At 39.9% G+C, this 21,701-nt stretch overlaps 1 protein-coding gene across 9 annotated transcripts in view; it reads left to right on the top strand.

Annotated features, from left to right (window-relative positions):
• Positions 1-20,186, top strand: part of LDB2 (LIM domain binding 2) — a 206,628-nt gene extending 186,442 nt beyond the window's left edge. The window contains exons 6-9 of one of the 9 annotated variants that reach the window (XM_072336114.1): positions 8,320-8,443; positions 9,553-9,701; positions 16,008-16,150; positions 18,857-20,186. In XM_072336114.1, the coding sequence (XP_072192215.1) occupies positions 8,320-8,443; positions 9,553-9,701; positions 16,008-16,112 (378 nt within the window). In that variant the 3' untranslated portion in view covers positions 16,113-16,150; positions 18,857-20,186. Of the gene's footprint in view, positions 1-8,319; positions 8,444-9,549; positions 9,702-16,007; positions 16,151-18,821 lie in introns of all 9 variants that reach the window. The other 8 variants (XM_072336116.1, XM_072336115.1, XM_072336112.1 and 5 more) reach the window with 8 other exon arrangements.
• The last annotated feature ends 1,515 nt before the right edge of the window (positions 20,187-21,701 follow it).

Raw genomic sequence — 21,701 nt, 5'->3', positions numbered from 1 at the left:
CACGGAAGGACAGAATTAATGGCCAGGAGGGCTAGCAGTTACCATAGTCACCTGCACTGCTGTGGGGTGTTTGGAGGAGAGGGCCCTGATGGAAACTGCTGGCTGACGGGTATTTTAAAAAAGAGAGGAAAGGAGAGAGAGAAATGAAATTGGGATCCAGCACACTGATGAGAATTAGCTGCAGCGCTGGGTGTAGCTGCGTGCTGTTGCTGTGTGCTACTCGTGCACAGTATCTGCCTGGAAAAATACATTTTTTTTAAGCTTAGTCTTACCTGAAATGAGTGCTGCTTCTTTCTGTTCTTGCTGTTGCTGGGAATTGAAATGGCTGCAGATAAAGAGCAGTGTAAAAACATGATGAGCTATGTAGCTTGGGAGCAATTGAGCAGCTGAACACTGCATTATTGAGAAATCATTCGCTACCTCTGGGTGTTAGTGAGAAACTGGAGAGTCCTAGACTGGCATTCAGGGCAGAGCATAGGATGAATAAACATTACTGATGTAAGTATTTACTAGTGAATGCAGCACGGAGCTTCTGGAGTTGCATCTCATCTGGCTGCATCTTGCAGAGTTAGCAGGACACAGAGAAACCACAAATTCCAGAATCTTTGTGGCAAAATTGATCTTATATTGTTTTCTAAATAACTAAATTATCAGTGAAATGAATGACATTTTGCCTAACGTACAGCGGGTGATCTGCATAGCAAAACAGCCATATTTTCAAGTGACAGCACGTGAGAACCATTTAAATACGTATCAGATATATCAGTGGTCCTCAAGGGACTTGTAGATCACTACGTGAAATTGTTATTTTCATGTGCATACCTTACTGTTGCCAAATTACTCCTGGCTTAGTATTTCTTTCTTATCTGCTTGAGATAGAAATCTCTTTAGAATGAGTTGTTTGTAAAATAGCCCTGTATATCTCTGGCTTTTTATAAATAATAAATAATAAGCCCTAGATGCTAATGATCATTAATATTGCAAGCGTTTAGCTGGAAATTCTAACTCCTAGTTTCTTAGGTAATTGCAAGTATAAACATTCTTGACTCAGCATGGTGAGCAGTCACAAAATGTGGAACCTTACCCTGTGTGGAGTGATGGCTATTAAGTATATCCCAGACCCAGTAAATCTCAGGCTATGGAACTTGTCCCAGAACTGCTCTTGCTGCAGAACTGTGCTGCAGAAACTCGTCCCACATTTTTTAAAACTAACACAAAATATCCACTCCATATGGTTTTGGAGACATACTTAAAATGTGAGCCAAGTTCAGGCTGATGCAGTTCTGTCTTGCCGAGCTCCAAACTAGTATAAAACAATTTCTTTGAGAGGTGCAGCCGCATTAATCTCTGTGAGTTCTTAAGACAGAGCCTAGAGAAAGAAATTTCAGAAGCAAACCTTTTCGCTGCTATACGTTTAAAGTAAGTGTATGTAATTTAGGAGTAAATACAGTGTATGTTCCTATACTATACTTACAAGCTTTGGTTTTTTTTCTACTGTGTGAATATAAAAAATTCATATTATTCATTACCTATGTAGCAAAACCAAGGACTTCCATCTGCTTACACACTGCCAATTTAAGAGTCTTTGGAACAGAAGGATTTGGAAGAAATGAGAGAACAGTAGTTACAATAAACAAGTCAGGGAATAGCCTACAGTATGGGACTGCTTAAGCTATTGGAGTTGAGAGCCGCCTTTTCATTTGGGCTCAAGGATCATCTGAGGCATCATAACTAAAATACATGGATTTTAAATAGCCAGGTTTAATGAACTACCTTTATAATTTAAACCAAAGTGGCTATTGAATTTACTGCTTGCTACGTAAAGTTCTGCAACATCTAAGAATTGGTAATTTATTTAGCAAAGCCTGACATATACTACATGGTGATCACATAATGAAAACTTCTTATTAGGATCCACATCTCAGCAGGAGCGTATCTGGCCTCTTGAAAAAGTGAAAGCAGGTAGCGAGAGTGATGGGAATCTCAGAAACACTTATTTTGTCTTAAGATGTATCATGTAGGGAAGGAGCATGCGTGTAGCTGATCCACGGAAATGCTCTGATGGAAGAGACTTAAATTTGTCTTGACATTCTGGGCAGGAGCTTAGAACAAAGCAGAAGCAATCCCCTCCAGAAAAACAAGTATGTTAAAAGAGAAAACAAAAAAAAAAAAAAGAAAGCCCTCTTTTGGTTCTTAAAAAAAAATAAAATCCAAACATTTCTTTTTTATATCTCCCTGTTGTTAATGGAAAACGAAGATAGTTTTTAAGATGAAAATGTTCTGTATTCACATGTGATTCTTAAAAAACACAAGCTATTTTTGGCAGTGTGTTGCAAGCCGGCCAGTGAAAGAAGCGGCAATATGTTCCTAGGAAATGTTCATTCCTCCCTCTGTTCTGCAGGGGAACGATGCTTCCATCAATTCTGAAAAGTGAGCATGAGCAGAGAAATTTAAACTCTGCTGTAAGCCTCCCCTGTTTCTAACTCCAGAGAATGAACTGCATTCAGGACTGCAGCAAAGCATTATTGTTTCTTTGCCATAATGCTGGGAGTGCAGAGCACGGTGCCTTGGTGTTGCTCCTGCAAGTCAGACCTTCAGGTACTGCTCGCCTACAGTGGCTGAAAAAATACCTGCTATGTGTCCCTTCCTCGCTGCAGCTGTATCAGTAACATGAGCCCCCAAAAATCTGTGCATGTGGTAATCCATGAAACAGAACACAAAGATATTTCAATTCTTTTCCATAGTTCTGTCCCACCGTAGTCAATGGGTCCTTTCCCAAGGAAATAAACTGGAGCCAGGATGTCATTGGCAGCGTTAACTGGAGCACATGTCTTTAGCACGTTTATGGGGTATGCAGACGAAAGGCTGCATCTCAGCATAGAAATAAAATACCATTGTGCTCAGCCTTGTTAGTTAATAATTCTGAATCTCATGGAGGAGAAAATACTGAGATCTGAAAGAAAGCACTGGACCCCTTCAAGGCCGCAGCATCTGTTCCAGAAGTTCTTTCACTGTCAGCATCCTACCTGAACATTAGACAGTGACTGTCGCTCCTATTGAAATGTGTTTTGTCACTTTTATGAAGGGTTGTAAATCTCTGTGAGCTCTGGCTATTCAACAGTTTTCATAGTTTTCAAGTGATTAATACAGGCATTAAACCAGGAAAAGTGTCAAGCGTCAAAGAGTTAAGACTAAATATCTTGAAACTTCAGTGAAGGCTCTCATTGCCATTAGAGCCCTCTCTGGTTTGATTCAAAAATACTGAGATTACTTCATCGTTCATTAATGTTTGTGAGTGTCATCAACTTGAAATTGTAGATAATTCTGTTATTTACTTGTGGCTAGTGAAACTTTTGCTTTATATGGACAAAACTGCTAATGATGGGAATGGCTTCTTCTGGTAGACTTGGGACTCATTGGCTGTCCAGTGCCAAATGAAACTGGCGTGGTGATTATGTCAGTCTCACCACGTAAGTATTGCAAGAGTCAAGTCTGAATTCTGTTTAAAATGCAAAAGGCATTAAACGACTGAAACGATGCAGTTCTTTTGTGCTCCATAGCTTGTGCGGAGGGGGAGAGCTTTGTTAGCTGGGTCAGCTCTGCCACCTGCAGCTCAGAGCTGGCAGAACTGCAGCATCCTCTCCAGAAGTGTGTCAGACCTTCACTATAACAATTGGGGAAATTGTGGTGGAGACAAGAGGCTTCCCTGAGAGGGCACATGGAAATTAAATTAGCGATAGGATATGTAAGCTTATGTATGCCAAGCTAAAGTAAGGTAAAAGAGAGCTTCCGTGTGTGTCTTTCTGCTAATCCTCACTGCTATCTGAGCAGACATCTCTTCTCAGAATAGAGCAGAAAGCCAACATCAGAACAAAATTCACATGAATGCATTCTTGGTGTGGCTGGAATGATCTCTGAGCTGAATCTGACCCCTTACACAAGCAGATTTTGGCTCTGCTGATAACTGAAGCACTACAGGAAATTACGTGTGGATCCATATTCTCAGATTCCTGTCTGCAGTGCCTCTGGTATCTCCTCGTATAACTCCCTTCTAAAACACACGGCTTTCTGAAACCTATAAATTCTAGTCTTCTCTTTCAAAAAAAAAAAAAAAAAAAAAAAAAAAAAAAAAAAAAAAAAAAAAAAAAGTCATTACAAAAATAAAATAAATCAAACCCTTCCAGATGTGTGCTTTACTAATGCAAAAAGCCATGTGCTTTATTATGTTCCCTACTTTCACTTCCCTGAGCCCCAAGGGTATAACATTACCATTTTCTCAAGCTGGATCTGAGCCCTGTAATTGATGAATTGTCCGTAGGATCCAAATGGAACTCTACCAAAGTCACTGACACACCATACAACACCAAAATGTATGCACATACAGTGCCCAGTGTATGCTGGGCATCCAAGAACATGAACTTCCCATGCCAGTGACTTCTCTTGCAATAAAGTGCTGTGATCCTCTCTAGGACCAAATCCTGCTCACAGCTCTTCACAGTGAAACTGCAACAATGGTCAGGTATCACAGTGATGAGTTCAAGTAATGAAATATGATTGGAAACAAATTTTAATCATTTTGGGTTATTAGGAGTCATGTTACTTCAGTATCTTCTAGCACTGCAGAGGGAAAGTGTTTTCCCTAGTATGATCTTTGTTCTTACATATGTATTTCAAAAGCTATTAAGGAGCATATCTTTTCTTTTAACCTTAAACTTAGTTCCATTGCCCAGGCACTAAAGACAGCTTCTAGAGCCTTAAACATCCACACAGAGCCTTGTGTCTTTCTTGGACAGCGGAAGAGATCAGCTGAATCAGATCCAGCATCACCTATGGCATTTCAGCTGGCACTAGGCCCTGTGTGCAAGCTAATGAGTCCCACCTTTTGTGTTGTCTAGGTGTGGAGCATGGAACTGTCTAACTTTGTCTTGTCAAGCATTGCTATGAAAGGTTCTGGGTCCCTACAAATGTAGAAATTATTCCTGTGATCATACACTGTCACTGCACAGAAGTCTTCTAAGTCTGTAGGGTATTTTCCTGGGTGACTGGTTCTGAGCTGTACAGAAAATGCTTGCAGAAGAGATTGGTTTTGTTGGTGTTGGAAATATCATTATTATGGTGCTAAAGTAAAGGGTTGTACATTTTAATATTATCCAGTCCTTGAAAAATGTTGAAATAGATATTTTGAAAAGAAATCTCACAGTGAGATGGGGAGATCTGCGGGGAATAGACAGTCAAAGCCTCAGGCTTCTTCTGTATGCAAATGAATGTAGGAGTATGTAAAACATTTTGTTAGCTTTGTTTTAAGAAGTCACTTTGTAAAATGATACAGTCAGAGCTGTCTGCCAGCTGCCCTGCTCACCAGCAGCTGGAAGTAGCAGGCAGCAGAGCTCAGGTCACAGTCCTGGCCAAGTGTCCCTGCTGGAGCAGAGCTTGGGCCTGGTGGCCTCTCAAGGTCCCTTCCAGCCTTATGCTATTCTGTGTTCTATGGTTTTGGCCAACCCGTATATTAAATGCATCTTCTCCCTGCATTTCTTGTCTATATCTTTGCAAAAAACAAGACACAGATTGTCATTGGCAGGTACCACAGACTCGAGATAATCAGACCACGATCTTTTCTTCCTTCAGGGATTTTGTTTTGAGTCGCATTAGATTTTGGGCAGGTCTCAAGGAACATGGAAAAAGACTGTGAGATTTAATATCAATCACCATTAATCCAGTTTACTTTACATTTGTGTCCAATTCCCATGAACTAAATGCATTTAAAATGGGCTTGTCACTATGGAAAGCAATACCCTTCTATAACTCATGCATCCAAAGCTGACCTTAGAATTTGTAGACTTCAGAGGGAGAAACTGGTTGAGAATTCCCCAGCCCCAGAACCAGAAGAGCAATTCATGTGAGCCTGTTCAGCTCCTAAATACCCAGAAGTTGATAGTGTCCCATGTTCCAGTGCAGGGGCCCCAGTGCTCAACATTTTGAGTCCATGTGTGCAACGTCAGTCAGGTCTTGCTATGTTTTGGGCTTGTATCCAATTTTAATCTTGTGTTTGAAATGAAAGCAATTATAGGCCTGCTAACTTAGCCAAGAGATCCACAGACAGCAGTGACTGCGAAGCTCTTCTCAGTGCACATTAGTTTGTGCACAATAGGAAACATCATTGCCAGATGATAAAGAAGAGACGTTCTCTTTGTTGCCAACAATAAATATATATGGAGAAGTAAATGTGACACAAATAAAGCGTCCCTAAGGAAATCTTGGAAGTCCCTATATGTGTATTTACATTTAGTCCTAGCAGCAGTAGAGCTGTGTGAGTGAGTGCTCTGCCCTGGCTAACTAGTTTGTTAAGAATTATCACAGCTATCTTTTCCATGCTAGTTAGTATCTGTGCATAATGAGACAATTTAGACTACCCTGCCAGAAAACCAGATTTTTGAAAACCAAAGCAATGGTGTCAATTATGATCACAAATGCCTCTCTCACGCACACCCAAAACTTGAGGTAGTGCCTAAAGGTTACAGAATAAATTGAATAAGAACTCAAAATACTTCTTTTCATTCACTGCAATCAACTGGATCCTGCGTGCATTTTAGAACCTGATTCTCTTAATTTTTGGTAGACTGTTGTCTGAGCCCGGTGTGCACAGTCTGATAGTAGCTCTCTGTCTATTACCTGGCAGATGCTTATGCACAAAAATATATGTAAAAAGCCCACGTAAGAAAAATAAGTCAATGAAGCAATTGCAGATTCAATTTCTGTAGTTGGAAGAAAAATAATTCCTCATTCTGGAGCTCTTCATTCTCCCTCCTGCTTTATGCTATCTCTGTTTTAACGGCTGTTAATGAAAGGCTTATCAGATGATAGCGCCAATGCATAATAATATTTAAATTCTGAATTCATCTCTTAGTCCTCATGGCAGCTCCAATTTGACTATGTTTCCTGCATGCTTGGGGTCTCCGTTTATATGAATGAGAGTGAGTGTGCATGGGAGAATGGAACAAACTTTGATCTGAAGTGCATCCCAGAGAAAGGAATTTGCTTTGTGTCTTAAAAGCACAGAAGAAAACCTCGCATGCTGAAATAAATCCAAGGTGCTTCTTTAGCAAAACCTACTAAATTCCAGTAAGGGAGTATTGCGCAAAACAAGAATCAAATTATACTATCCTTTTTTTGCAATGACCATTCTAGCCTCTGCTAATATGACCAACTTGTTTCCCTACTCCTATTGGTAAAAAGCCAAACCTTCCCCTGCTCTTAAATGCAGTTTTGCCTTGCAAATGCCTCTGAAAATGGCATGTGAGATCCACGTTTATTCTGTGTCAGCTATTTCTTTATCAAATGTGCTCAGTTAACAAGGAAGGAACCTTTTCCTCCTGTGTGTCAGCCTTGCAAATTTCAGGTGGAAGTTAGGGGCCAATCCAGATTTTTTTTTCACATGTGGGATAACCGAAAAACAAGGATTTTGCCAGTGAGAGTAAGTCCTCGGTTACGTATGCACAGTTCTGTTGTCTCCTGCGGCTTTGCATAAGGTTTAGCTGACTGGAAATGATTCTGTGGTGATAAACAGGGGGGAATAGAAACCAGCTCACTGTTCTTTATGCTAGATCTGCTGTGATAACAGGAGCAAAAAGCAGTGAACAGTGATTTTAATTATTAAGTGAGCAGATAGATAGAAAACGTATAAGAAGCAACTGTTTTTGAAGAGAGGGTTTGCTTCAGGAAATTTTCAGCTTTGACGTAATAGAGCATTCAAGTTGACAAGGAAAATAAAATGCTTTTTTCTTGGACATGTCATTAATGTGATGAAAAGAGAATGTGCAGTCCTCATAACAAGAAGAGAGCAAAACTATTTGAATTATTTTGCATGGAACAGCAGGATAAAAGCCTGTCTTTACAGCCCTCCTTCTTGAGAAAGCCTTATTGCGGGGTGCAGGAGGTCAGGAGATCACTGTCTGTACATTTGCTGTACCGGAATGATAACCTGCTGTGGGCATTTTATGATTTATTAAGTCATCTTTGCAGCTTTGCCAATCAAGCATGAAAATCTGTGTAGTCTGGAAGACCAGAGTTGAAGTTTATCTGTTTTTGTTTGTTTTTAATACTTAAGATGTCAAATAGTGAGCAAAAGTTTTCTCAGTTCAGAGTTTTGATCCTGCAATCGCAGCGCAGATTGAACTGAGCCATAAGAGGCATGCTGTGTTACAAAGGGCAAAACAAACAAACAAAAAAGCCAAGGATGTACCTTCCAGCTATGTAAATACTGATCAGCTGAATCTCTCATCAGATGAAATCATTTGATTTTGATTTTTTTTTATCTTCCAGTTGTGTGTAATACTGGAGCCAATGCAGGAACTGATGTCAAGACATAAAACTTACAATCTAAGTCCTCGAGACTGCTTGAAGACTTGCTTGTTTCAAAAATGGCAGAGAATGGTGGCCCCACCAGGTATGTTTGATTTCCAGTATTTTATTTCTTTTATAATTGAGAGAATATCAAAACACTGGGAAATTTTGCTGCAAATCTGTTTGCAAAGGGAAGTAATAACAATTAGCACTGCTCCAGAAGTGTTCCTGAAAATGATTCTGATTTTCCATGATTTCAGTCTGGTGCAACATAACGTAAGGCAAGTACTATGGATGTGCACACTCAAATGCATCGGATGTAATTTATTACCAAAAAAAAAAGCCTCATGTAGATAGAATGCAAAATGCTTACTGACTCCATTAGAATTCGTAGTTTGTGTAAGTCAGCTTCCTGCTGTGAGTCTGAAATTATAGCAACAATTCATAATCAATTGTCTTTGAGACCCATGTAATGGAATTTCCAGGCCTGGACCTAGTCTCTTTCCTCTTACACCTCAAAATAATAGTTCTCCCTTTTCTCAGATTATTAACGCTCTGTGTATTTAAGTCTGTTTGCATGGATGCCAAAGCCACATTTTGAAAAGTGCAGCTGCCACCTTTATTCTACTCTGGTATAGGAGAAGTTATGTAATTGTTCTGATTCGGTCTAAGTTTGTAAGATTCACACAGAACTGGCATTCAGCACTCTTTCACATGTTGCTTGTGCGTGTCAGTTTTAAAGATTAAGCCCATATCATCATTAGAAGGGAATTACATGCTCCTTGCTCATATACTGTACCAATAGCAGCCAGCAGGGCAGAAAGCTGTCTTGTCTCTTTGTCTCTGGCTGGGGCAGCTGAGACTATGACCTGCATTAGAACAGGACCTGCATTTTTGGTTAGCAAAACTCTTAGCAAGCTGCACAGTGCCTTTGAGTTTCCTGATTGTTACCGTGATACTCCCACTAGTAAAATACTTTCTTATATCATTATAGATAATCTGGAAAAATGAACGTTGTCTATTACACAAAATTGAAAGCAGAAACCACTGGCTTTGGTTCAAGTATTATTCTAAGGTTCATATCTAAATCCACTTATTACTACTAATAATAAACTTGTGAATTTAAAAGAAGATGAAAATATATTGCAGCGCTTCTGAAACACTTTACGGTATCTACCATTGGCTTTTCTTCTTACCCTTCTACTGCAGCAGAACCCACAAGACAACCGACAACCAAACGGAGAAAAAGGAAAAACTCTACCAGCAGCACTTCGAACAGCAGTGCTGGGAACAACGCAAATAGTACCAACAGCAAGAAAAAGTCAGCTGCTGCAAACCTGAGTCTATCAAGTCAGGTACCTGTAAGTCTCACTTTCCTTTTAGGCCTGAATCACTTACAGTGCTTAAATTCTTTCTTTGTAAAGAAGGTGCATTCTTGAGCAAAACTGTAATAGGCAAAAAGCAACCTTGCATAGTACACCGTGGAAAATGAAGAATTAGTGGGGAGGTGTGAAGAAGCCATTCTTCAGTGCAGCTTTAATGACTGACACTCACACAGGGCTATCCTGAGGAGTGGATGTGAGTTTTTAGGGCTGGGGCCAACTCATCAGTAGTTTTTCCAGTGGTGGTAGGACTCAACTGGGCCTTGTGTTTTCAGCTGTAGTATGAGCACTGAGAGTCTCTTGAAGATGTCCATGCACCCGCTGCTAAGTGAGAATGAGCCCCTGTGCAGCGGCGTTATCATACTTGAGCAGATTGCTCATCTCTCTCCATTAGTACCTCATCTCTAATTGGTGCTGAGTTCAATTGCTGAAGTAGAACAAGTTATGAGTAAATTTGCCTGCAGATGTTATCTCTATATCAAACCACTCCATTTGCAGAAGATAGATCCCTTTGAATATGGGTCTCAGTTTATTCCCTCTGCTATCTGTAACTGTTGGCATCCTAATTATGTAGGGAAACACCAAGTCATTTCTTGTCATTTTAACGATGTCTCGTTTATTGCCTTAGTCACGATATAGGGTTAATCTGACTCTGAATTGTGACAAAATGTGTCTTAATCTATAAGAAGATAGCTCATGCATTTTAAAGCTAGGGAGATTATTTGGTAGTATAGGAACTATAAAGTGGAATCTCGGGGATTTTTATTGGATTTCTCATCAGCAGATAGGAAAGAGCTAGGTCTCTTCTGAAGCTTGACAAAGAATACAGGCCTTTTGTCAGCATGAAGCAGGCATTTCCTAGAAAACTTGAATACCCAGATGAAAAAGAGGAGTAGACTAACACTAGAGAAATGAAACGAAGATTTTTGTTTAGCAACCAATTCAGCAATCCACTAACTTTCAACAGCTTTGAGTTTCAGTACATTAAACTCATATTTTCTCCTTGTCATATTAAAATTCTCACATGGCTCCTATGTCTAGAGTCAGATTCTTTCCCTAATATAGGCAACTCTGGGCTTTTCTGGCAGCACAGAGCAGTCAGAATGCCAGCTACCTGATCCCCTCATGTCACAGACCATTCTGCCTCACTGATTGTGTCTGCCAGAAATCCCATTGGACCAATGATCAACCATATTTATGAGAAAACAGCAATTAGGTGTAAAACTGAGCAACCTCCTGGTTCCCTGCTGTCTCCAAGTTTGAAAGTCAGGAAGATCACTTTATCTTGGCTACTCTCTGCCCTGAGCTTCATTCAACACAGGCAGGGTCTGACCTCCTGCTTCTCTGAGGCCTGCTCTCCCGGGAGAGGCGTCATTGACTTTTGTTGGCCTCAGTGGCAGCCATGTGTACTCATAAATTTGAGTGTAATTGGGCCCTCTGATAGCTGTCTGTCACTCCCCCTGATACTCAAGCTGACTCAGGTATTCAGAGGCTACTCCTGACAGGTGAAGCAGTCAAGGCTACTCTTCCTGACGGGGATATTAGTTGAGCATCTGAGACACCGTGATGAAGTTTATCATGATATGAGGGATGAATTTTCAGTCTTCACTGATTTTTAGGAAGCTGAGTAGCTATGCTTTTTTCAATATTGTTTGCTTCCTGTACCAAAATAACGAGATGGTCCAAACTCTTCTTTTATGGAGGATCGGGTTCTGTTTTTAGGACTCTTCTGCTTAGCACAGTGGAAAATACTTAGCTGTTTGATTTGACATACCAGCAGTTCTTCCCATCTTCCCCAAGGCAAAGATAGCAAACCAGATGGAAATGATTTTTGGGCAAATCTGTAGGATAGACAGAACTCAAAATAATTTTAGTGGTATGATATTTTGGTGTAAAACTATTTAACACTTTTCAGTTAAATAGGGAGATGCTACTGCGTTTCTTCAAAATTATGCATTCTTTCATGTTGGCCTTCTTATAGCAGATATGCTGTTGCTTTCTGAAGTTAGCAGCAGACGGCATTAACTTACTTTCTGTTTCATAGAATCATAGAACAGCCTATGTTGGAAGGGTTAAAGTTCTAACCCCCTACCAGCTCAGGCAGCCCAGGGCCCCATCCAGCTTGGCCTTGAACTTAACCAAGAATGGAGAATCCACAGCTTCTCTGGGCAGCCTGCTGCAGTGCCCCACCACTCTCTGAATAAGGAATTCTTCCTAACATCTAACCTAAATCCCCTCTTTTAGTTTTCCCTTTGTCCAGTCAGTATCAGATGTCTTTCAGTTTATCTTCATAATAGAGATACCCTGTTTCTTTCTCTTAACTTTACCTCACTGAATCAGTTAGTACTTGGTGTTTTATTTTCCTAATATGCATTTGCTTTCTGCATTAAAAGTGTTATTATTGGAAAAAAGGAATTAAATCACTGCTGCTTCTGTCCACATGGCTCACAAGCTAGTTGGTTCCAGTTCCATTTTTCCCATCACCCTTTCTGGAGAACCACAGGAATGAGTTCATATTCATGCCACACCTGCATTAATGTAAAATCATATAGTCCAGATGTAAGCTTCCTCTTTCTCTCCAATGGTTTCTTTCCAGCTAGCAAAGATAGCCTCTCCACCATTGTAGAATCTAATTTCCTGTCTGTTTTGTGCTTCTATGTTGTTTCATCCTTGATAATAAATTAATCATGGTTAGAGAATGTTTCCTTGACCTCTACTCTATGTAATGTTTCTTGATTTAGAACATAAATAATTATTCAATTTTGCTTCTACAGTAATGCTGTGTACACCCTACAAAGTAGGTGAACTTAGCATATCTCTCATCCAGTCTTCTCACTCGCACCATTGGCTTCTGTTTCTGTAATGAGGATTTCACATCTGGAAAGGCAAATTGTAAATTTTCAGGACAGTGGCTTGAAAGCTGCTATGGTGCTGTTGGCTGTGAGAAAGTTTGAAGCTTCAGACATTTCTCATTTTCTCCATGACACCTTGCAGATCTTCAGATTAAAACATAATGTTGAGCAAATTTTGGTATGTAGCTGTTTTTTGTCTTATATAGCTACTTCTTCATTAATAGGAGGTAGTGCCATTCCCTCTACCTGTGTATTTTCTGATCTGTTCTTCAAGCAGGGACTGCACTGACAATGCAAGTCCAAGCCCAGAAAGTGAAATCATTGCGTTGTATTTCCATGTGTGGGTCAGTTTAGTGCTGCAACTTGAAGTTCAGCTACCGAAACCTAATCAACCAGTATTGTCTGTGCCCTTTTTGTTGCCTTAAATTTATTAGCACTTTGACCATGCTGACATGTTCTGATACATGTTTAATGACATAGTCTTCAAAATTATCTTAAGGATCTCTGACAGTGGGTAGATATGCATGATCACTCTCATCAGTATTTTCAACAGGGTCACTCTCATGCTGTACTCATATCTCTAACTTTTTTATACTTCCTCAGCTCTGCTAAGTAAAATACAATGTTTTGCCCTTATGACAGTCACTTGCACTCTGTTGTACTTATTTTCCATATAATATGGCTTCCATGCTTGTGTTAGTTCTCATGCTACTGGTTGCAGACCTTCAGCATCTTCTCTTGTCAGTGGGACTATTTCTTCCCAAGGCCCTCGTTTAACACTTTCATACATACTGGGAGCTTTCTTCAGTCAAACATAGTTAGCCACTCTGTTACATGATTACACTGCAGAACTCGTGTGTAGGTTGGCCTTTCAGTTATTTGGTGATTCTTTTGACTTGAATCCATAGATACTGAGGCAATACACTGCAGCTCATTGGAAGCACAACCAAATGCCACTGAAGTCCATCCAATAGCATAAATACTGATATTTCTCTTATCAGGAGTTTGCTTCTCTCAGGCTCCTGATGGTGCAGGTTGAGTAATTCCAATGTTTCCACAAATGTACTCCCTTTTGTTTGGGGTGTAGAGTAAGTTGACAAAACAGGGACCCAGGAAATGTCCACTCATCTGTCTTAGTCTCAGTGGATTCCATTCATTAGAACTGTTCTCACATTTGTTCCTGATCTTGATCATATCTGATCTTTGGAAAAATGTCAACCCATTGTTACTGGGATTACCTTTTTCCTCCAAACAGAGAGCAAAGATAGGCAAGGCTTCTCCTGCAAGGGTCACACAAAGCTTGTCTTTCTAATGTTATCTTTCCTCTAATTTCAAGGAAAGCTAGATATCTAATTTTGGTGACTCATTGTTTATCATTTCCACTTCACGGATTTCCTCTAGTATTTGAAGCTAACTGCATTGTTCTTCCACATCTTTGCTCCGTTTTCTTGCCTCTTCACAGGTTAAGATCTGATTTCTTTTTTTTTATTTTTTTTTAATTTTTTTTAATTTTTATTATTATTATTCTGTTTCAAATAAAACCGTCTTTTGAAACCAGACTCTTCTATGCCAACCAATGCCCTTTACACTGTGATTTGTGGATTACAGGTATAAGATGATCAGAAGCAGTCCATGCAGACATATCACTTAAAAGTCACTTTCAGTTAAGTTTAATGAAAACAGTTCACATCGATCCGTTTTAATCTCTTTGAGTTTGAAAATGTGACAGCAGTCCACAACTCTTGCAAATTCTAAGAACCATTGCTCTAGGATTCTATAGAACTGGTAGGTGGATTTTGCTTTCATTTACTAATGAAGATCCTGTTGCGTGTAATACTGTAACCAAGAACCCAATGAGATATCATTTGTGTTGGAAAGAATAAAGCATCACTACATGCCGCTAAGTAAATCAAATGTTCTTTGTTACGTCCAGAGTCTTAATTAGAGCCCCCTTGCACTCTTTAAATGTGTTACATACCTCTATAATCTCTATTTCTCTTTGTAGTTCTTTGTAAGCTCCTCAGAGAGCCAAATCCATAAATAAACCTGCTAATGCAAAATGCAGCAATAGAATCTCTTACGTGTTTCAGAAAAAGGGGGTAGGTTCAGGTGTTTCGTAATGGATGTTGTACTACAGAAGCTGCAGTTGTGGGGCTAGAAGATTAGTGTCAGAAATTCTACTGTGTCTCAGAACAGTGCAATTCAGAATCTGAGATTTAGCCTTAAGCAGATGAGAGTGAGCAAATTGGTTTCCAGTTGTTGCGCTTTAAGAAAAATGTACCAAACAAGGCCAGAATGTCAAGTTAACAGGGAGGACTATGATGAGATGTGAAAGATAACCATTTTCCTCTAGAAAGTGTTTACTCTGAAACCTAATTAAAGTGTCAGTTCTGTTTCTACAGATCATTTCAACACAAATGGCAGGCTGATGTTTTTATCTTGGTAGTGACCATTACTGTGGAGGGCAACAGTGGTGTTCTGAGTAATTAATACTTTTTGTGGCAGGGAGTTACAAAGTCAGTTATTAAAATAATCAGCACTATCACTAAAAAAGTAAGGAGGAGATAGACAGATACCTTTCTTCTTTTGACTCTGCACTTACAAATGTGCTGGCTGCTAAAACTTGTGCAACTTTCAGTCCCTGGAGCGCGAGGCCTGTTTAAAACTTCTACTTGATAGTTTCAGGTGTTTTTGGGTGTCTCAGGCTTGTGAAGCACTGTTTGTGTACTTCTGAGGACTGTGACACCTGAGCTGGTTTATGTATTAACAAAGCAAATTAACAACAAAGCAAAATAAAATAGCAAAGCAAAGATGGCAGGCATCAGCATGGGGAATTTTACATTGCTCACTGTAATAATGTTTTTTAACCTCCATCTACCAGTAAGACATTGATTAGTCACAGGATGATCTTTAAAATCCCAAGTTAAAAAGCCTAGTTATGTAGCTGGGTATCGCAGAGCTAAATGTTGAGGCTAGGTATAAAAAAAGTGGAAGCCTGAGAAACAACAGGTCTGTTAAATAGAAGTGCTTGCATTTGAGTTGTGTCTGAAGTGATCTGTGTGTAGTTTATGTGCATCAATTTCAGTTTGGATAGTGATTAGGGATATTGCAGGACAAAAGGGGTGATACAAATGAAAGCTGCTTTGTGGTTATAATATAAAATAATACATTTCTATTGGATAATGTAAAACAGCCACTGCGTTATTTACAGTGCTTCACTGAAGTCATATTTTACTATCGTGAGACATTCCTTGACCAAAAATGTTGTTTCTAATCACAGAGTAAATTAATAAGATTGAGTGACTACAGTCTAAATCTTTTTTTAAACTAATCTAGTCAAATATGTGCTACCATAACTAGGCCATAGCAGTGTATGCTGCGTGCAAGAGACTAGGGTTTAATTCTTGGATTCTGCTTCTCACTCCATGAGCAGGAGCTAGGAGCACTCCAGAGCTGCAGCCTCAACCCTGGGAGGGATGGAGCCTTGTGTCATTCAACAGCAGTGACCCCCACTGGCCAATTTAAGGAGAAGCATTGAGGGGCTCTAAAAGGAGTCACTTCCAGTCCTCCTCAGAGGTTGGTGGTCATTGCACGGGAATTAGTGAGTGGAGGTTCAATGGGGTACACTCGGTGGGGTCTTCAGCTTTTCAGTCTGAGGAGCAGAATCCTCTCTGGGGAGGAACCAGCATGTGCGCTTCCTGAGAAAGTATTTTTGCCTGACATAGTATAAGCAGCAGGATTGTCAAGAATATACATATATAGAGATATATAGAGAGAGTATATATATTCTTTTAATGTCCTGTAATTCATGCTGTCATATCTGTTTCTTAAATAGAATGAGGGAAAACTCCGCTAACCTCAATATAATTGTAGTTTAATTCCCAGAGAGAGAGAGAGAGTGGCATGGAGAGAAATATAAGTGCAAACTGTCCTCTCAGTGGGTGTCATTAAATTAAGGAATAATGTTTGCAAAGAGCCTGAGAAATTAGAGATGGAAATACTTACAAGGTCACTGAGTATCTCCCCACTGATGCATGAACGTCCCCTACTGCAGATTGAGGTTTTTCCCAGTCCACTGTGAGGAGACCCGATCAGCGAAGCTAGCACTATTCTACTGGGGTCATTAATCCTCAGCCTGCAGTTCTCAGCAACAGGAATATTGTCTTATCAGTGGGGGTTACATTTTCATTTACTTAGTATCATCCTAGTGCCCTAGTACTTCAGATTGGCCTAAACTTACAATACTCTTCCTTTCAGCACTAGCAGCTATTAAGGATATTTACCCCTCCCAGTCATTTGGACTATGCAATACGCAGTTAATTCTTTTCCATGGCCTCCCCAGCCAGCTTTTCTAGCCCCGTAGTTATTTTTGATGCATTTCTCTAAGTCTCATCCAAGTTGCTGACCTCTTCCTGGTATGGCAATACACAGAACTTGAGGCAGCATCAGGGTCCATGCTCACAAGCACTGAAGTAAAAGGAGATGTTGCCACCTCGGTCTGTGATTCTGTATCTCAGTCACTGTGGTCCTTTTTGCCTGACGTATCACTGCACGCTCCGATCCAATTTGCTCTCTGCCAGGTCTCTTGTCGTTAATGCTCTCACAATGCATTGAGGTCAGGTCCGCTTCAGCAGTGCACACTATACATTTTCTGCTGTTTAGGGGGATGAAATGAATTAGAAGAGACTTTTCGTTATAAACACCTTTGTCTTTTAAACTTCTATGTTGCAAAGCTATGCGTGTTCGATTTAACAAAGGATTTTATGGATAGGTGGAGTAACGAGATGTAGAGAATGTGAAAAGATATGCAGCAGTAGCCATCTACTCACAAATTTGTCACGTAGCACAGGCTGAAGATGTGATGTAAACATTCTTCTGTAGCATATCAGCCTTTGCTAAGGGATATCAAGAAGCAGCATAAATAGAGGCAGTAATTTGTATTGTTTTGTGGGGAAATAAGTACATAGCAGATTTTAACAAAAAGCATTATATGTAAGCATTTGTCTTCTGTTTCCTGTCTACAAATGCTTTTACATTCATAAGGAGGAACAGATCCTTTAAAACATGAATCTGTTGTTCTCTAGGATTCTGTGAAGGGCTTGTTAAGTCAGCAGGTAGAAAGCTAGACATCTGGAATGACTGCACTTTAGCCAAATGTTACCTGATGCCCTGCCACCTGAGCTGCATGAAAATATGCATCCCTCATACTTCTTGTAGTGGCTAGCACAGCAGCCTAATTTTCAGAGAGAACAAGAGAGCTCTCTGGCTTTGCACCTTTGCTTTCCAATCTCAAGTTTGCACCTTTCTATCCCATGCTGCTTAGATATACTGCAGCAAATCTGTGATGCACTGGAGTACAGTAGGCGGTTTACTTGTTTTCATGGAGGGACAATTTGTACCTAAAGCAGTGATTAGATGAATCCTTTCTTTCTTGCATGCTTCAGTTTTTGATGACTACTAGTTTCATCAGTGTAATTATAATTAGCCCTCTTCATCTTCCTTTTACGGTACCAGCTGGACAGATTGGTCCTCTTACTGCACAGATTGGCGGCAGGGTTGCCTACATGGAGTTAGGTGACAGGCACCATGAAATAACAGATGGTAAATTCAGGGCTTGTTGGCAATCAGCAGGTTTTTGCTAATGACTTAATTAGCTATGCAAATTGTCAAATCAGTGTGAACATTGTTTTTATCGAAAACTTTACCTAAATTAATTACCATAATTAAGTAGCAGAATGTCAAGTATACTGGATGCGTAAAAGGGCTTGGCTGGCTAAGGATAAGAGAGTTACCATCTTTAATAGAGTGCCGTGCTCCACATTTGAAAAGTCCAAGGATAAGAAATGTGGTTTCTTTAAATCTAGTTTTAAAAGATGTGTAGCACAGAGCTGCAACTGAGAAGCACCCTGGTGCCTTTCCATATGAAATGGCTCAGGAAAGAAAGGCTGGATAAAGCCTGAATTCCTCAAGCAGGACTTTAAGGCAGTTTCATAGCCTGCTTGTTTTCCTAAAAAGAATTCCATCTACCTGCTTTTCTGTTCTGGGGCTCCTGAGATCCAGAGCCACGAGCACACGGCTAGAGAGATGTTGTGTTAATGGTATTTCACTTAAACTAGAAACAAAGTGTAAGCCTGTCTCCTGGTTCTTACTGTGCAGGCACTTTTAACTCTGTTGTTCAAATGTCACAAAATTAAGAGATGCAGATGCTCTAACATAATTTTTTCAAGTTGATTTTTTCTCTCTCAAGGTTTCCATATAACAAATATTGGGTGCTGTTCACAGGATGTGATGGTGGTAGGAGAACCGACTCTGATGGGAGGCGAATTTGGAGACGAAGACGAAAGGCTTATCACTAGATTAGAGAATACACAGTACGATGCAGCAAACGGCATGGATGATGAAGAAGATTTCAACAATTCACCTGCACTGGGAAATAACAGCCCGTGGAACAGCAAACCTCCTGCTAACCAGGAGACTAAATCTGAAAACCCCACACCACAAGCTTCCCAATAGGTTGTTCTGCAGCAGCACCCACTGCCGTGTATGTCAGCGGGTTATTAATTACTGTTTCACAGCATCCTTCGAAACAAGCTAAAGAAACCTTTCAATGGATACAGTATCTATTTCTAAACTAAATCAGTCTGATTTCTTTTTAATTAGAGAAAAATCTCATGTAAGCTTCCATATACGTTCCCTGGAAGCTTCCACATACAACGCGATACTGGCACTGACCTTCATTAAAGTAATTGAAACTTAAATAGCGTTTCACAGCAAATTTCTGACGATGCGTTTCTATTGGAGGGGTTGTTTTTTTCCTCATCAAACAATGGCCATATTTTACCAAATCATCAGTGCTCAGGATCTCATTAACGTAACTATGTACAACTTTTTACAATTGTAAAATATTTTCTGCTTTTCGACTTGCACCTGGAATTTCTTGTTTCAGAAAAAAAGAAAAAAAAAAAAAAGAAAAAACAAAAACAGCTTTTAAGGAAAAGTAATTTAAAGTAACTTTAGTTCTTTGACTTTTCTTTCACTGGTTAATTGTTTAAAGGATCCAGCGTTTTTAATTCACACGTAGCCGATGCCGGTAGATACACTTTCCATCATTTAATGAAAATCCTGAAACAAGAAATGTCTTTTTTTCATCAAAGACATGAGAAATATTTTTATGTGGAAAAAGACACCCAGTCCTATGAGAGTTTATGCTTTGTAAAATTGCTGTTGATCCAGATATTTTAAAGCCATGTAATCCATTAACTTTGTGGGCAGCTTAATAAATCTAAAACTTTTGTGTTTTTATTATTGTACCTGAGTTGGCTTTGTTGTTATTTCTTTTCATAGTATATTTCTTGTATAATATTTTTGTAAAGCCCTCAAACCTTTTTTTTTGTTTGTTTGTTTGGTTTGTTTTGCTTTTTTTTTTTTTTTTTATTCCAGTGTATTTATGTGAAACTTTATAAAAGAAACTAATTTTTTCATTTACATATTAATATGTTCAACTCATCATGTAAAGACACAGTGAGTCAGTGTGTTATATAATACAACCGTATTTTATGTATGCTTTGCCAATAAGTGTGCCAATAAACTGTGTTAACAAATGTGCTCTTCTATACTGCGTTTACAGTTCCGTGCGTGCCAAAGTCATACGCCCGTGTTCATGATCATGCACCAGGAATGTCTGGAATCGGTGTTTCACCAAACTGCTATTTTTTTCCAGCAAGAAGGACAGGCTGCAGTTCAGGTGTGAACCGCTTGCAGCTCCATGTCGTTAGCTGCTCTTTTTTTTTTAACATTAACGATGTGTAACAGCACAGGTCAGTCAGTAACAGCGGCGAGAGCCAGGCATGAGGGAGTGCGGGGCATCCAGCGGGAGCACCTCCACCCTGAACTTGGCTTCCCACACCTTCCGTGGCTGGGGCTTATCAGAGCAGGGATTTCCATTCTGCTGAATTCTGTCTGGTGGTTTTACGATGAATCCCTCGACTGGGGCTGGGAGGATTTTAAAAATGCCACTTCTTTCTTTCCTTTGCTATCAAATCAATTGTTCGTGGGAGCAAGGCTCTACAGCAAGATCTCCAGGCAAGGGCAGCCTGCTCTGAGATAGCCTGGCATGCACAAGCCCCTCAACTGGGGCTGAGAGCAGAGGGGCACACACCTTCATCCCCAGGCAGCTGTGACCTGCAAGGGGCTCCCTGCACATGGCCATATTCTCTCACAGGGAGAGGGAGAGGAATTCCTGGCACACATCACTGAATATACGAGGTCCTGCCTTTTGTGCAGTATAGTAACATTCTGCTTTTCATTTTATTATGCTTTTAATATTACAGGCATTTCAAAAGCACCTGAACAACTGGGGTGTATGTTGTTTGTTTGGTTGGTTTTTTGTTTTCTTTTTGGTGATTGTTTTATTTTTCTGACTTTACATACTGAAATGTGTCCCAAATATATATGCTTATGTTTTTAAGCGTGCTGTTGCGGATGAGACTCATAGAATCATTAAGGTTGGGAAGGCCACTTGGTTTAGCGGCCATCCACACCTCACCACTGTACCACTAAACCACGTCCCTCAGTGCCACATCTCCCCTTTTCTTGAACACCTCCAGGGACGGTGACTCTACCACTTCTCAGGGCAGCCTGTGCCAATGTCTCACCAGTCTGAGACACCCCGGTTTCTCTATGATCTAAGTCCTCAGCACATAGCTCCTTTTAGGGTAGAATTTATAACTGAATAAATAATAAACATGGGCTGGGTATATCAGCATAGATAGCAATGTTGTTCCCACACAACACTTGCAGGGTGTAGGAAACTGCAGGTCTATCATTCAGGGGCTGTATCAGCAGTGATTTTTCCATGTAAATAATTAAAGTCACACTGTATTCCATTAAGGGATCACTGGCTCCTATATAGCTGCTATAACATTACAATTATACACTGTAATTCTAATGTTCAAAAACACTAATCATTCATATTACATTTCCATGAGCGCACTCTAAAAGGCATTCCTTATTATTAATCTTTCAAGGCTGGCACTACTATTTCAATTTTTAGAAGATTTATGATGTCATATTACTCCTGTTGTTTCAGTAAATAAACATAAGAACGTTTGAAAAATGGGTAACGGGC

Source organism: Excalfactoria chinensis, chromosome 4 (genome assembly GCF_039878825.1).
Source record: "Excalfactoria chinensis isolate bCotChi1 chromosome 4, bCotChi1.hap2, whole genome shotgun sequence".
Classification (NCBI taxonomy): Eukaryota; Metazoa; Chordata; class Aves; order Galliformes; family Phasianidae; genus Excalfactoria; species Excalfactoria chinensis.
This window is presented reverse-complemented; position numbering and strand designations above follow the sequence as displayed.